A 13,676-nucleotide genomic window follows, 5' to 3' on the forward strand; every position below is an offset into this window, starting at 1 on the left:
CCTCCTGAGGTCCCTTCCAACTCTAATATTCTATGATTCTATGAAGATCAGCAAGGTTCAGTTCACTTGGTTTAATCAATACCACCAGCTTGCGATAACAATGAGGTGTGTAGAGGGAGATAGGTAGGCAATGATGGAGAAAGCGGGCAGATTTGAGAATGACTTAACGTGTAGCCATAAACAGTTCACAAACTTCAAGTCTAATATTTTAACACTGGTGCCATACACATATAGCGTTAACCACTTTCCTCTTGCCCTTAACAGATATGTCAAAGTGATATGCAGTTTATGTAAACAAATTCTATAGTATGTTGTTGAAAGCAGTATTTAGACAAGTAAAATATTTAGTTAAATGCTAGTTAACAGTGTAGATGTGAACAGGCACTAGAAGTAATTAATGTGTCTATAAACGTGTCTGGTTTTTCCCTTGTGTCTAGGTTTAACTGTTTGAAAACAAGTATTTGTTGTGTTTTAACACTACTTGGATCATGTTTGATGCAAATTCAAGTGGTAAACACTGAATTATTGATATTCCTCTGGTTTTATATAGGTGCTTTAGTTTCTTCTATGAAAAAAAGAAGCAGCGAATTGCATTTATTTAGTGCCATAGCCCACTCCCAAATCAATGGACTGTCCTCCCCACCTCATCCTAGCTTCAGTGGGCGCGTAGTCTTGTCTTAAGTGAATAAGATCTACAGTATCCATTGAAGAAACGCCTAATTTGTCTGTTGAAAAGATAATGTTGATTGCTTTATTGCTGCGGGTCAGACCATAACTCATTACTGGGAAAAGGATTTGAGAAAGGAAACCTTGTATGAAGTTTGGTATTAATTTTTAAAATTGATTTACCATTCTAGAAGCATATTCATCAATATAGTATTAGACTATATTTAACACATAATTGTAGGGCTTTCTGTTTGTCTCTTCCTTTCAGTATCCAAGAGATTATTTTTAAAATGTTGGCTGCTTAATATCAATAATATTTTTAAAGTACAAAGATGTATATGAATATAGCTTAAAAACCTTATAAGCCTGTGTGCCTCTCTTGCAAATACAGTAGAATTCCATAAATATACAAATCAGTTTTCCACATATAAATCCTCTCTCAGAAACAAAGCCCCAAGAAACAAATGGTGTTGAAATTACTCATTATTTTCCACATTGTAAAGATGCTTTATGGGAACAGTCTAATACAGAGCTGCAGAATTACCTGTCTAGGTGAAGGTATTACCTTCTTTTGAGTTTCATGACTTCTATAACTGTTTTCATCCTAGTTTTCCACCTTTTCCTATTTTATGCTGTTACTGTTTGTGCATGGACTAGATTCTGATCAGTGTTACACCTATGTGCATCCAGCATAACTCCATTGACTTACCTTTTGACTCCACTGAATGTAGTTTTGATGGGATAGTTTTTAGGAGAGTTCTTTTTAAAGTAGTTGTTTTATATCAAATTAAAAATACCAGTTTCATTGTTTCTCATTATTACTATGACCCCTGTTGGTGACCTTTTTCTGAATATCTTTTTTCATCTTCCCTACAGAATTGCTTAGAAATGATTGTCACATAAAAAGTCAACTATGGCAAACAGGAAACATCAAAGTACTTCAACCGGCATGCTGGATCACAGGGTGATAGCTTGCCCTACTTCATCTCACAACAGGGAGCCTGAAAATGAGGAAAATGACATGCCGAGTGAAGATTACATAGAAAAGGAGGCAGAGCTCACAGCTATCAGAGAAGGTAGCCCTACCCTTGTGGAACACAAATGCAATGATAACAGTGGAGATGGCGATTCCAGCTCTGATTATGTGAACAATACCTCTGAAGAGGAGGACTATGATGAAGGCCTTCCAGAGGAAGAGGAAGGGATCACATACTACATTAGGTACTGCCCAGAGGATGACAGTTATCTGGAAGGAATGGACTGCAACGGGGAAGAGTATGTTCCTCATGAAGAACACCGAGTTGAAACTGATGAATGTCAAGAAGCTGTGGAAGAAGAATGGACAGAAGCTAAGATCCAGCATCAAGATGAAAGTGACGTGACAGAAGGGCAAGACTACCAAGATAATGATGTTCAGATTTTGGAGGATGAAGTGTCTTCTCTGGAGATTCAAGACCAAGAAGAAAACATACAATACTGTGAAAATGAAGAAAGTTATCAGGACTATTACCAACCAGAAGCTAATGGAAACTCGCATGGCATGTCGCCCTATCATTCGAGGAAAGAAAATACTGAGTTGGAAGACCAGGAAGAAGACATTGACCAGATTGTAGCTGAGATTAAAATGAGCATGAGCATGAGCAGCCTTAACAGCACAACAGAAATGAGCCCAGAGCATGCCGGGACTGAAAATGTGCAAAATGACTATAAAGAGACTTGTCTAAAAGGTGATACTAGTCATACTACCAGTAGACATGAGGGCAGGCCAAAATCATTGAATATTCCACCTGCTTCAAAGCATGTTGGAGATATGCCTAGAGGTTTTAAAACAAAGTCAAGAACTCCAGAAGATAGACAGAAATGGCCACAAGAACAGGTATGAAGCTCTCTTTATTTTTTTTTAATAAGAAAGCTATTAATCATGTAGATAGTAACTTCTCAAAGGTATGTCACTGAATTGTCTCTATTGAAAATACATGAGAGTAAGTTTAAAGCAATATTTGCTCTGGATTATAGTTTTATCTCTACATCTACACTATTTAATACATTGAGTTTGTTAGAAAATTGGGCTAGATAAAGCCCACATGGGTAAATTAGTGGTACTAGAAAACAAGGTTTTTTTTGTACAGTGACCAGACATCTCTGAAGATGAAAGATTGGCATGCCTTATTTAAATTAGTTACCAAACACATCAGGCAAAATAGTCTGGGAGTGATGTAGATACATCACATTTTTTCATTATGATTTTTTTCATATGTCGATGGCCTGCCAGAGATGAGGGAAGAACTGAGGGCCAGTAGTGAAGTGGTTAATTAAATTAGTTTTGGTTCGTCTTTTCCTTTCAGTATCCAAGAGATTATTTTTAAAATGTTGGTTGCTTATGGCTAGTGTGCTAATGGCTGATTTTTCAGTCTTTTGCTTTCTTGTTCATATAATTTGAATCTGGATCAAGAGATGGTTATTTGTAAGTTATGTCATAAGCAACCACAATAACTAGTTTGTGGTACTATAGTCTTGTTCTTGACTAACAGGCATCCATACACCAGCATCACCATAATAATTTTTGTTTTGTGGAGGGGGAGTAAAAATAGTGTAAATATTGGCCTTTAACGAATAAATGTACTGAAACTTTCTGATGAGTTGCCCTGCCCTATGTTTAATGTTAGCCAAAAGCAAGTTACGGTTTTGTCTGGATGGGAAAACCTCATGCTGGACCAGACAGTCTTGACATTAGCTCACTATACTAAAAAAACAAACGTATAAATATGTTTACTGACCACTAACATTTGAAGATAACTGATATTGAAAACTGTTAGGGCTGCCTTGCAAGATTGCCTGTTTGCCAGAGTTATTGCCATATTTCAGAACTGTAACACACTGGAAATAAGACAGTATCATTCCTACTTTTGGATTTACAAGATGATTTTATTTTCAGTAAATTGTGACATAAAAAAACCCACCATTTCCACTGAATCAATTAATGAAGCCAACTTGCTATTCAGTACTCCTTGTACAATGAGGAATTCAGATGTGCTTATGAGATTTTCTTTTTAAAAGGTGTAAGGATGGTATATTCAAGAGGGAAGGTGAAATAGTTGCATTTTACAGTGAGAGAGAGTCTTTAGAAAAACAGAAACCATACCTTCACAAGTAGACGGGCATTAAGGGCTATTTCTAGTGCAATAATGTGTCCCCTTTTCTGTTCATGTGCTAAGTGTTGGACAGAAGAAGTGAAAATCAGGCTCAAAACTTTCAGAACTGTGGTATTTTTTAAAAAAAATGATGCTGTTCATTTTTCTTAAAGGGACTTCTGATTCCTTTTAAAAATAATTCGTATTATTTACTTTAGAAGCTTACATTTTTTAATATTGCATTACTGTTACTGTATGGAGTACTAAGCTATAGGAACCAGAGTGTGTAATTATAAAACACTGAAAATAAATATGTAGCTAAGTACTAGTTATTTATTTATGGTGAACAGAGAGCTCCACCTAAAAAAGTAAACAGCTGAGCATACATTTAGGTGACCACCTACTATGTATGCTAGAATAAGTTTTTTTCTTTAATAACAATTTTTATTAAAAGTGCTTTATAAAACATCAAAAGTATAAATTTCCTGTTTCACCCTCACTGAAGTTATCAATAAAAAAATCATAATATTTAATTAAGTATTCCATGGTTAATTATTTAACCAAAAATAAATTAACACAAATGATTCCATTAAAAACCATGACACTGTGGTTCTTCTGGAAAAAAAAGAAAAGAAAAGAATCTTTAGGGTCAAATATATGCCAATGAAGCAGATTAGCTTTTAATAAAAAGATGCTGTTATTGCCTCATGAGCAGAGGAGTTTTTTCAAGGAGAGACGTGTAGTGGTTGGGATGTCTACAACAGATTTAAAATACTCTTTTTTTTTTTTTTTTTTAATGGCTGATTTTAAAAAAAAAGTTGTGTCCAATTGTTCAATCTTTTTTCATGTTCAGTGACTCCAGTGTGACCTGCTAACCAATCTGACTAAGAGTTGCACAATATGGCCATTAATGAGGGAGACAATAATTACTAGACAAGATTTAAAAGATCTGATTAGATTATTTTGCAGTCAAATGACACAAAATGCATTTCACAGGGCCCAGTTCTTACTTAGGCAATACTTTGATTGCTACTGTTGAGAATAATGCCTGAGTAAAGACCACATGATTGGGCCCCCTAGTCTTTCAAAGCTTATTGTCAGGAAGAGCGTCTGAATAAGAAAACTGTGTATTGAATTCATGGTTTGAATATAAGTTTGTGATTTTCCTATATGATTTCTAAGTGGAATTTAAAATCAAACTTTCATTTTGACATCCTTTTGTTCTCTTTTAAAGTTTCTTCAGCACATATTCAGTTGAGCCCCATTGTACACATATTAATCATGCCAGATTATTAATAAGTGGGAGTTTAGGAATGCCAGAAAATTGATATAACTGCCTCTGCTGTGAAAATACAGAGTCCATGCAAGCTTCTGGACTGCCTGTCCAAGCTTTAACTTTGTGTTGTTTCTATTCACTCTTTGGACCAATGCACTGAAACCTTTCCTTGTAATAATGGAGATTGCGCTGCGGTTGTTGCTACATGTCGTCATGTATCAGTAATATGGTGTGCTGTGTTTTTCCAAATCACTTTTCAGACCAAACTATTGTCAAGAGAATGACTACAGGTACCGGGCGCTAACGTGCACAGTATTTCATTGGTGCTGTACCTATCTGTTCAAATATAAGGCCATGTCTACATTTAGAAACTTACAGTGGCACAGCTGTACTGATACAGCTGTGCTGCTGTACCAGCACTTATGTAGCCACGTTATGCTGATGGGAGAGAGCTCTCCCACTGATGTAATAAAACCAGCTCAACACAAATCAAAGTATATTTCACTAAACAAACATTGGTGTCCAAATTATGGACATGTTTGCCACTATAAACCTTTGGCCGGATCGTGCTGTGTACTGTGCTGGTCATCTCCAATTCCAATTGGATCAGGCTTCCTGCAGGGATGTGTCTGGGTTTAAAAGTTCTTGCTATTGGTATTGTCAGTTCTCAAGTGCTGATTTAGGACCCTGTCCTGCAAAGGGACCTGTGTGCATGGGTCCTTAACACATACACCGAGTCCCAGTGACTTAATTGGGGAATCAGACAGGCATAAGCGTCAGGCCATGTGGATTCCTTCGCAGGCTCTGTTCTCTAAATATTTAATATAAATAAATAACTAAACATCAATTATTTAAATTTTATTTTTAAAATGAACCTGTGCTTCACTTGCTTATGAAAATGTCATGGCTATTATCATAATGAGAAGGAATAATTAAAGGCATGCTGTCATATAGTAAAAGCCACAAATTGACTTGCCATAAAACTGTTTGAAATCATCTGGTAAGTGTTTTGCATGCTAAACATGTATTTATTTATTTCTGATTTATTTGCTGAGAATTTGTTTCAGATATTCTTTGTGTTATCATATCTTGCATATTAAAAGTTTTTAAAAAATTAGGAAAAAGTTACCTTGCGTTGCATGGTCCAAAGATGTAACCATAATGTTGCAGAGGTCTAATAAGTGGATATGAAATACTTGCAGATCCTCTCATAATAACTTCCAATCTTGTCAGAGTCAGCTTAGCTCTATCTCTTATGGGTGCTTTTAAATGATATCTCAAACTAAGGTTGTGTGTTAACTTTGAAGATCCCTTTGATAATGACTGAACTGGAAATGACTAGTTATTTCATGTACTTCACATAGATATTCCTCCATAGGTACAGTTTGTATATTCAGTGAATGATACTGACGTGAAATTTCATATTATGCTTTCCAAAAACAACCTTAACACTGACCCACAGCGCGTACTTACACAATCTTCAAAATATGCAGCATTAATTACACAATATATTCAACAAAGCCAAGATAAACATTAACAAGTCATATACAGGTTTTAAGAATTGGAAATGGAAATGGGAAAAGAGGTGGGAAAAGAATGTTATTTTCAAGTTTCGAGTGGCTAAGTTTGTTCTCAGATGCTTGCAACTTTCACTGGCTTCAGTAGACTTGTGTGTGCATGTCTCGGGCACTAAAGGATCATGACAATCAACATGGAACACAAACCAATGATAACAAAGTAGAGGAAACTGTTTCTGATAAAGGTGTAATTCCTGTGGGCCAACTTCTGCTCATAGATACACGTGACACCCATTCAAGTCAGTGGGATGTGTGAGCACATGTCTGGGGGGCAAAATATGGACCTATCTCTGTTACATGCATTATGTATATCTGCCAAAAAAGCAGAAATAGGCTTCTCCTAAGTGGAATCTCAAATGCATTTAAAACTTACTGGTTTTCACGTGTATTTTCTAGAGTTGCTATGTAGCAACTTTTTCTTCCATATTATCAGCAAGAAGACACTTATTTTGTGTCATTTCAGAGACCCAGGAAGACTATAGAAGTTTTTAACAGTTTTCTTAAACATGTTTAACAACCTCTGCAAGTTGTGAATATTTTGCTACATTCGACGTCTTAGTGACTCCAGGCTCTGAGATCATTAATATAGTTGCCACAGATACAGACTTTCTTTCCTTTTGGTTTGTAATTTAAGGTTATATTTTATAAGCATCACCTTTACACACACAAGTTGGAAGTGGTCTAGTAACTCTAATAACAAGAGTGTATTCAGCTCAGTTAGACATCTTTTGTGGATGAATAATTCTGACTTAAGTCAAGTATCTCTCCTAAAGGAAAGCAGTAGGGCAACGAACAGCTTGTGGGACTGGTATTGTTAATGGGCAGTTTGGCTGGAAAATTAAACGATTATAGGACTTTTTGGCAAAAATACTTTACTTTGAAGTAACTGCCAGCACCTACAATTTGGAGGCCTCTTCAACTCAAATCAAACTGTATCCTGAAGCAGAAGAGGTTACTGTTAAATCTGCAAGCTCCAAAAGTTGCTTAGCTATAAAATCTTTGCTGCTTGCTGTTGGAGCATTAATAAACAGCCTATTCAAACGGAAGCTTAGCCTCAATCTTGTTTAGCACTGCACTTACTTTAGGACCGGCCCCCTTCCTGCAAGGCATTCCTTGTGTGGCTGACATCAGGTAGACCCAGCCTGTTCCTCTCTGACCAGCAACTCAGTTCTACTGCTCTGCTCATAGCTATGAGCTTCTCTTAGTTTCTGATATCACTGCTTGTCTGTGCTTAAGTGTCCAGAGCACATCTGTGTAGAATGAGGGAGTTATGTATATTACTTATTTATAACTATCATATGCAAGTCAGTTTAGCTGTGTGATGTTATTCTGCCTGAGAGCATAAGGCTAGATCAAAGGAGACTGTAAGGGGAGGAAGTTGTCAAGAAACAAAACAATGGCAAACATAAGGGACTATAATGGAGAATGTGAAGGTACATAGGAGAAATAATGAGATGGGGGGCTATTAGTTGGGGGAATGTCCCGGTTGTGGTGCCCCCTAGACTGGCAAAGTTCAATCTTCCTAGACTGAAACTGGGATCAAAGAATATACTAAAACCTTAAAGATGCTAGCGTAGGCAGGAAAGTGAGGGGCATGAGTGAGTGGTCAACCCACTGGCTTAGAGACTCACAGGGAGCATGCTACATTAGGGCTATCTGCTTCTCCCTGCCAGAGATGGGGGTTAGCTGGGCTAAGAGGAACTTACAAATACTTGCAAAGAATGATTAGATTGTAGGTTAGGGAAAGTATACCAAAAAATCATCTTCCCTTTGTTCTGTGCGCTTTGTACGTGAGGTGAATGCATAATGTTTTATTTTGAAGAAGCTGTTTTTGAGTCACTTGAATCAGCCAGTGTCACAGTTCTGGGGGGGAAAAGGGTGCCAAATGCAGCTGTATCTGTTGTGTAAACCCAGTTGGGAAAAGGGACCTGTTGCCCAGAGGTCTGGTCCCAGAGTGATTGAACTGGCATCGTTCTACTCTGAGAGAGAGAGAGAGAGAGGTGCAGGCAGCTAGGCCAGTAACTAGATGGTGCGCTTGAGTAGGACCAAAAATAGTCTCAATGACCTAAGTGGGAACAGAACATGGAATGCCATCTCCACCCACCTTGTGTCTCTCAATTCCACTGGGGCATAGACGCTAAATTGTTGCCCAGTATAAGGAGCGAGGGATTATAGTGATCCGATCTCACTTTCTTTGAGAAGGCTTGCAATTTGAATCAGGTTTCCCTTGCAGACAGGTTTCCCCTCTCCTCTTCACTGGAGCCAAAAGCCATAGAGGCATGCAGACCCTAGGGACTACAAAGAATTTAAAGAAAGCTCTGCTCTTTAAATTTGACCTGAAGCCTACAGGAAAGAATTTTTTTGGGGAGGAGAGGGAGACAAAGCTCAAAGGTGTAACGTATATATGGAGGTGGCAAACCAGATGCAGTTCTGATTACCTCTGCAAATAGGGAATTGTGTGTGGCAGTCATTGCCATAGATGCATAGTATGACCTTGTCGAGTTAGAACAGATGGAGAGACATAAGGGTGCTCACCAGGGATGGGAAGAGAGCAAACTCAAGCCATAGAGAGTTAGAGCTCCAAGCTGACCCTCAAGGAAAGGTCTCAAGAAACTGAGGTGTTATACCTGTTGGGGGCTGGGGCACAAGTGGATAAGCTATCAAGTGACTATGCCTCAAGAAACTGGCACTTGCACCATGGCAGATTAACTTTTTGGCAGCCCAACCAGAGGGAAGCTAGGACACTATCCTATTGGTGCATCAGGCTAACTGTGAGTGCAGACAGAGGGGATGAACAGTGTGCAAGCGACTGAATTAACACCTCAACCTTGTACCTGGAGAGCAGCATATGGTCAAATCCCCACTAGAATTGAGAGCTGAGAATCTATGGGGAGACATTATTAAGGTGACAGGACACCGGCACATTTGACGCTTTATTCAAACCCCATGTACCGTATCCTCAGCAAGTGCTGACAAACAGATGTGGGTGAAGGGTGGTGGTCCCTATGGTGAACCCTACTGCCCTGCCAGTGGTCTGAGTTGTGGTGCACACCAAAGAAGGTTCTGGGATCCTGGCAGTGGGGTTATTGGAGGATATTCCTTTTGATGTGGTGTTGGGAAATAATGTAATGGGTGTGAGCCAAACAGGCTCAGAAGCAAACCCACTTAATCCAAGGAATCTGAGACAGTCCTGAGCATTGCTGTGGCCAAAACTCCATCTGGAATTGGGGAAACTCAGGCACAGCTCAAAAGTGCTGTGAGCCAAAACCCTACTGGGAAAAGGGGCATTGAAGCTGGTAAAGAATGCTGCCAGACTACGGTACCTACTCAAAGGTGAGAAAAGCTCCAGATAAGTGTAAAGCAACTGCTTGTAGGGATGTAGAGAAAGCAGTGGCTGAGAGGGAACTCTCAGACCAGTCAAAATGTATATGAACCTAAGAGGGCTGGGGGAGGAAATGGTGCTGCATGCCCTCAGTAGATGGGAAGGAGAAAGGAACTTGGCTTTGGCGAAGGTGGGGAGATTCTGTTCTCCCAAGGAATAGGATCCTTCAGCTATCAGAGGCACTACAGGGCTAAAACCCACTCTACAAGGGGACTGCAGCCCAATGATCCAATCTAAGAGTGATAGGACCACTTGGTTCTACTGACAATACACTGTGCAGGAAGTCAGACCTCTCATTGGAGGGGTGCACTCATGAGGGACTGAAAGGGGTCTAAAGTGCAGCTTGCCTGGTAACCATGATAACCTATTTAGTGGTCTTGCATGTGATAAGTTGCAGATCTTTGACTTCTTATCCCCACTGATGTGCCTGGAAAGTTGAGGATCTGAAGGAAGGAAGGTAAGTAGACTCTTGGGAGTTGGAGTGCCAGACAGTGGTGGTATGTTCTGTAATTCTCTCTGCCTCACCTACTTCCATTGTTATCTGTAAATTGCAAATGAAGTTTACTCTCTCTCCTGATATCTAGAGAAGAAAATATATCTGCTCCATTCATTCCAGTCATTTGTTCAGTAGCCCTCAAGAATAAAAAGCAAAACTTTTTCTAATGTACTATATCCTTACCCCATGTTCTTCTGTAAAAACAATGATATGCCAAAACCTCCATTGACAAAACCAACCCTCAGTGAGGTGAAATTCCTTCTCATTTCCATCTCAGCAAATCCTCTTTCAGTTTTGTATTTATACCAGGAGTATGGTGACATACTGTTGGAGCTCAAAATCCTTATTGGTTTGGCTAAAATATTTGCTGTTGCTTATTGGCTTTGCTTGAGTTTAGTAAATTCCACACTGCTTTGCTACCGCAGACAAAATAAACATTTTTATTTTGCAGTTGTGAGTGCTCTCCATTTCAGCAATGTTCTTATTTGTGCAAATCATCATTTCTCACTTCTGCTTATCTCCCATTAGAAGTCATTTGGACATTTTAGAAGCCAACCATACCAGTAATCCAGTTTATCATCAATTCAGAATCTCAACACACATGTATTTAGAACCATTAGATGAGAAAACATTAATCAAAAACGCATTGGGGCAAGAGGGCAAGTGGAGTCTAATTTTTTTAATGAATCAAAATGCTTCTCCAGCTTCTGATTTCTGATCTGATTGAGTAAGTTCTACAATTTATTTTGGCCAGAGACATGTATGGTAAAATTTCAAAAAGGAGAGCATTCTTTCAACTCATATGAAAATGCTGAATGATGCCTAATCCCATTTCCAAGGTAATAGTTTACTTCTATGAAATAATACAACTTCTTTGACTCTTCAGTCATTTTCATCATATAAACTGCTCTTTTGTGTGTGTTGGCTGAGTCACGGCTTTTTAGTAAGAGCTGCCTGACAACAGAAAATAGAAAAATCAGTCTCTTAGCCAACTTAATAAAATACCTAAAAGAAGTGAACTGATAAATAGCTGTCGACACGACATCAAAACCTGCCTATTTAATCCACACTATTGATGGTGGTTCTGAGTTTTCTTTTTTTAAGTAAGATGACATTTTCTTAGAGAAGAACTATTCTACAGTGGTGTGGAAGTATTCAAAACAACTGAGGGAGCAAAAAGAGGAAGAAAGGAAAAAGTTATTCCAGCGAAATCAATACTCTGAAACATGGGTTTTTCCAATCACGTTCATCACTAGATTAACAGAAATGTAAACAAATTACACGTCACTAAGTGTCTGTGTGCCTGTCTCTAACTGAGGGATAATGAGGATGGTAGCTAATCAAATGAATGCATTTGCAGGTATTGATTGTGCAATCCTTACTCATAAGGTAAGCCCAGGCATGAATCTGGGACCAAGCCTAACACCCCTTGAGTCTACTCACAACTGTGTTAACCTCGAGCTCAAACCTAGGGTCCCTGGAACCTGCAGGGCTGGAGGGTCTGAGCCTGTGTTAAACTGGGACCTAGGGTCCAAGCCTTATTGCCTTTCTGTATGTATGTGGCTTCAGCTTGACTCAGGTCCAGGAAGTTCTCCAGATATATCCCAGAGTTCCTTGGGGCAATTTCCTTAGTCTTCTCTGTGCCAAGGATTTGTGGTGCACTCTATTGCATACAGAAGCCACAGCTCCCTTTGCAAACTGACAGCAGCTCAGATCAGCGTTAACCCATAGTCTGCTGAACACTGGTGTGCAAGCAAGCTATCAGACAGCCTGCAAGCTTTTCAATGGAGGCCGATCAGCAGAAGAAGCTTTTGCAAAGAGAGCTGCTTCCTGGTCACAAGAGCACAACTAGATGTTGGCAACCCAAATGGAAGGTGAGTTTCTGTGCTGTGCAATACAGAGCTCATAGTCAGAAGTAGTGCGGGCTAACGTGGAGCTTTTGCACCATCCCAGTCCTGGGCTGCTCTGGAAGCAGAACCCTCTGGTGTAACTTAAATTGCCTTTGGGGCTGCCTGAAATCTCCATAGCTGTCCCTGACACACAGCAGGGCTTGTATGGGTGTCTTTGGAGGCAGCCTAATAGCTGTCTTCCACAATTCCTGCGTGCAAGGAATCATTACCTAGATAGATACAGAGCTATTAGGGCCCTTTATGCCACTCCAGCCTCATGGATGGCATGAAGGGCCCAGAGAGCGGGTCAGAATCTCACCTGGAAAGTCTTGTCTTATTCCTCCATTTTGACTGTGACAATCATAAAACATTAGGAAACTTACTGTGAAGCATTATATTGTACTAAAGAAGAAATGTTCAGTGCTCAAGATTCATCCATCCCACTGTTTTTAAGATTTTGTTTGTGGAAGTACCATTTAATGAGTCATTCTGAGCTGAACATATGTGGAGATAAAAAGTACCTTCTCCAAGAGGCTATATTCCCTCAAATTTCCACTTTGATTTCCTCATCGGTTTAGTAGTGGTTACCTTAGTTTGATGAATCATTTTTCCCTCATGTAGATCATAAGTCTGTCTCCTGGATCCTAGCTTGTACCAATTAAAACAAAAATTTACAGTGACGACTAAACAAAGTTTAGAAGGTGTAAATGTATTCTTTCGATTAGCTACTGATCTTATAATGTAATATTAGATGCTAAATCATCTTTATGGCCTTGTTTGAGATTTATTATGTCAGTTATGACTGGCAGATATATTGTCAAGATAACCTTTAGTGTGTCTCAGAAGTTTATTTAGATTATCTCCTGGCATGATGCCATTGCTTTTAAAATCTCATTACTCAAAGTATTCTTCTTTGCTCCAGGTTTATATTTTGTCATAACTCTAGGGTGATAACTTTAAAGATATATTTGACCATCTCATTTAAAAATCATTCTGAAAAGTGAAATCTTTACCAGATTTAACCCTTTGGACTTTAAAGACAATCATAGCAAATTTTTCTTTTCTTATAAACCAAACCAAACACATGAGGTCCTAGAGGAAGACCTACCTGCCATGTAAAATATTTAATCATCCAGTTATACCTTTTGTCTCTTAGCTTTGATTTCTCATTCACCTTTCCTCCCAAATGAGTGTGGTTTGTTTGTTTTTTAAAGGGTCCCTTTCAAGAGTGAATTTTCTCTCTCCTCTCTTACATCCAT

The 13,676-nt window shown here is 38.9% G+C and overlaps 1 protein-coding gene across 6 annotated transcripts in view; it reads left to right on the forward strand.

The window, feature by feature from the left end:
* Positions 1-13,676, forward strand: part of APBA2 (amyloid beta precursor protein binding family A member 2) — a 221,691-nt gene that overhangs the window by 97,768 nt on the left and 110,247 nt on the right. For all 6 annotated transcript variants that reach the window (XM_067534558.1, XM_067534553.1, XM_067534557.1 and 3 more), the window contains one exon: positions 1,543-2,542. In XM_067534558.1, the coding sequence (XP_067390659.1) occupies positions 1,580-2,542 (963 nt within the window). In that variant the 5' untranslated portion in view covers positions 1,543-1,579. The remainder of the gene's footprint in view (positions 1-1,542; positions 2,543-13,676) is intronic.

Source organism: Emydura macquarii, unplaced genomic scaffold, assembly GCF_026122565.2.
Source record: "Emydura macquarii macquarii isolate MOO-44397 ecotype Brisbane River unplaced genomic scaffold, CSIRO-AGI_Emac_v2 contig_3451, whole genome shotgun sequence".
NCBI classification, from domain to species: Eukaryota; Metazoa; Chordata; order Testudines; family Chelidae; genus Emydura; species Emydura macquarii.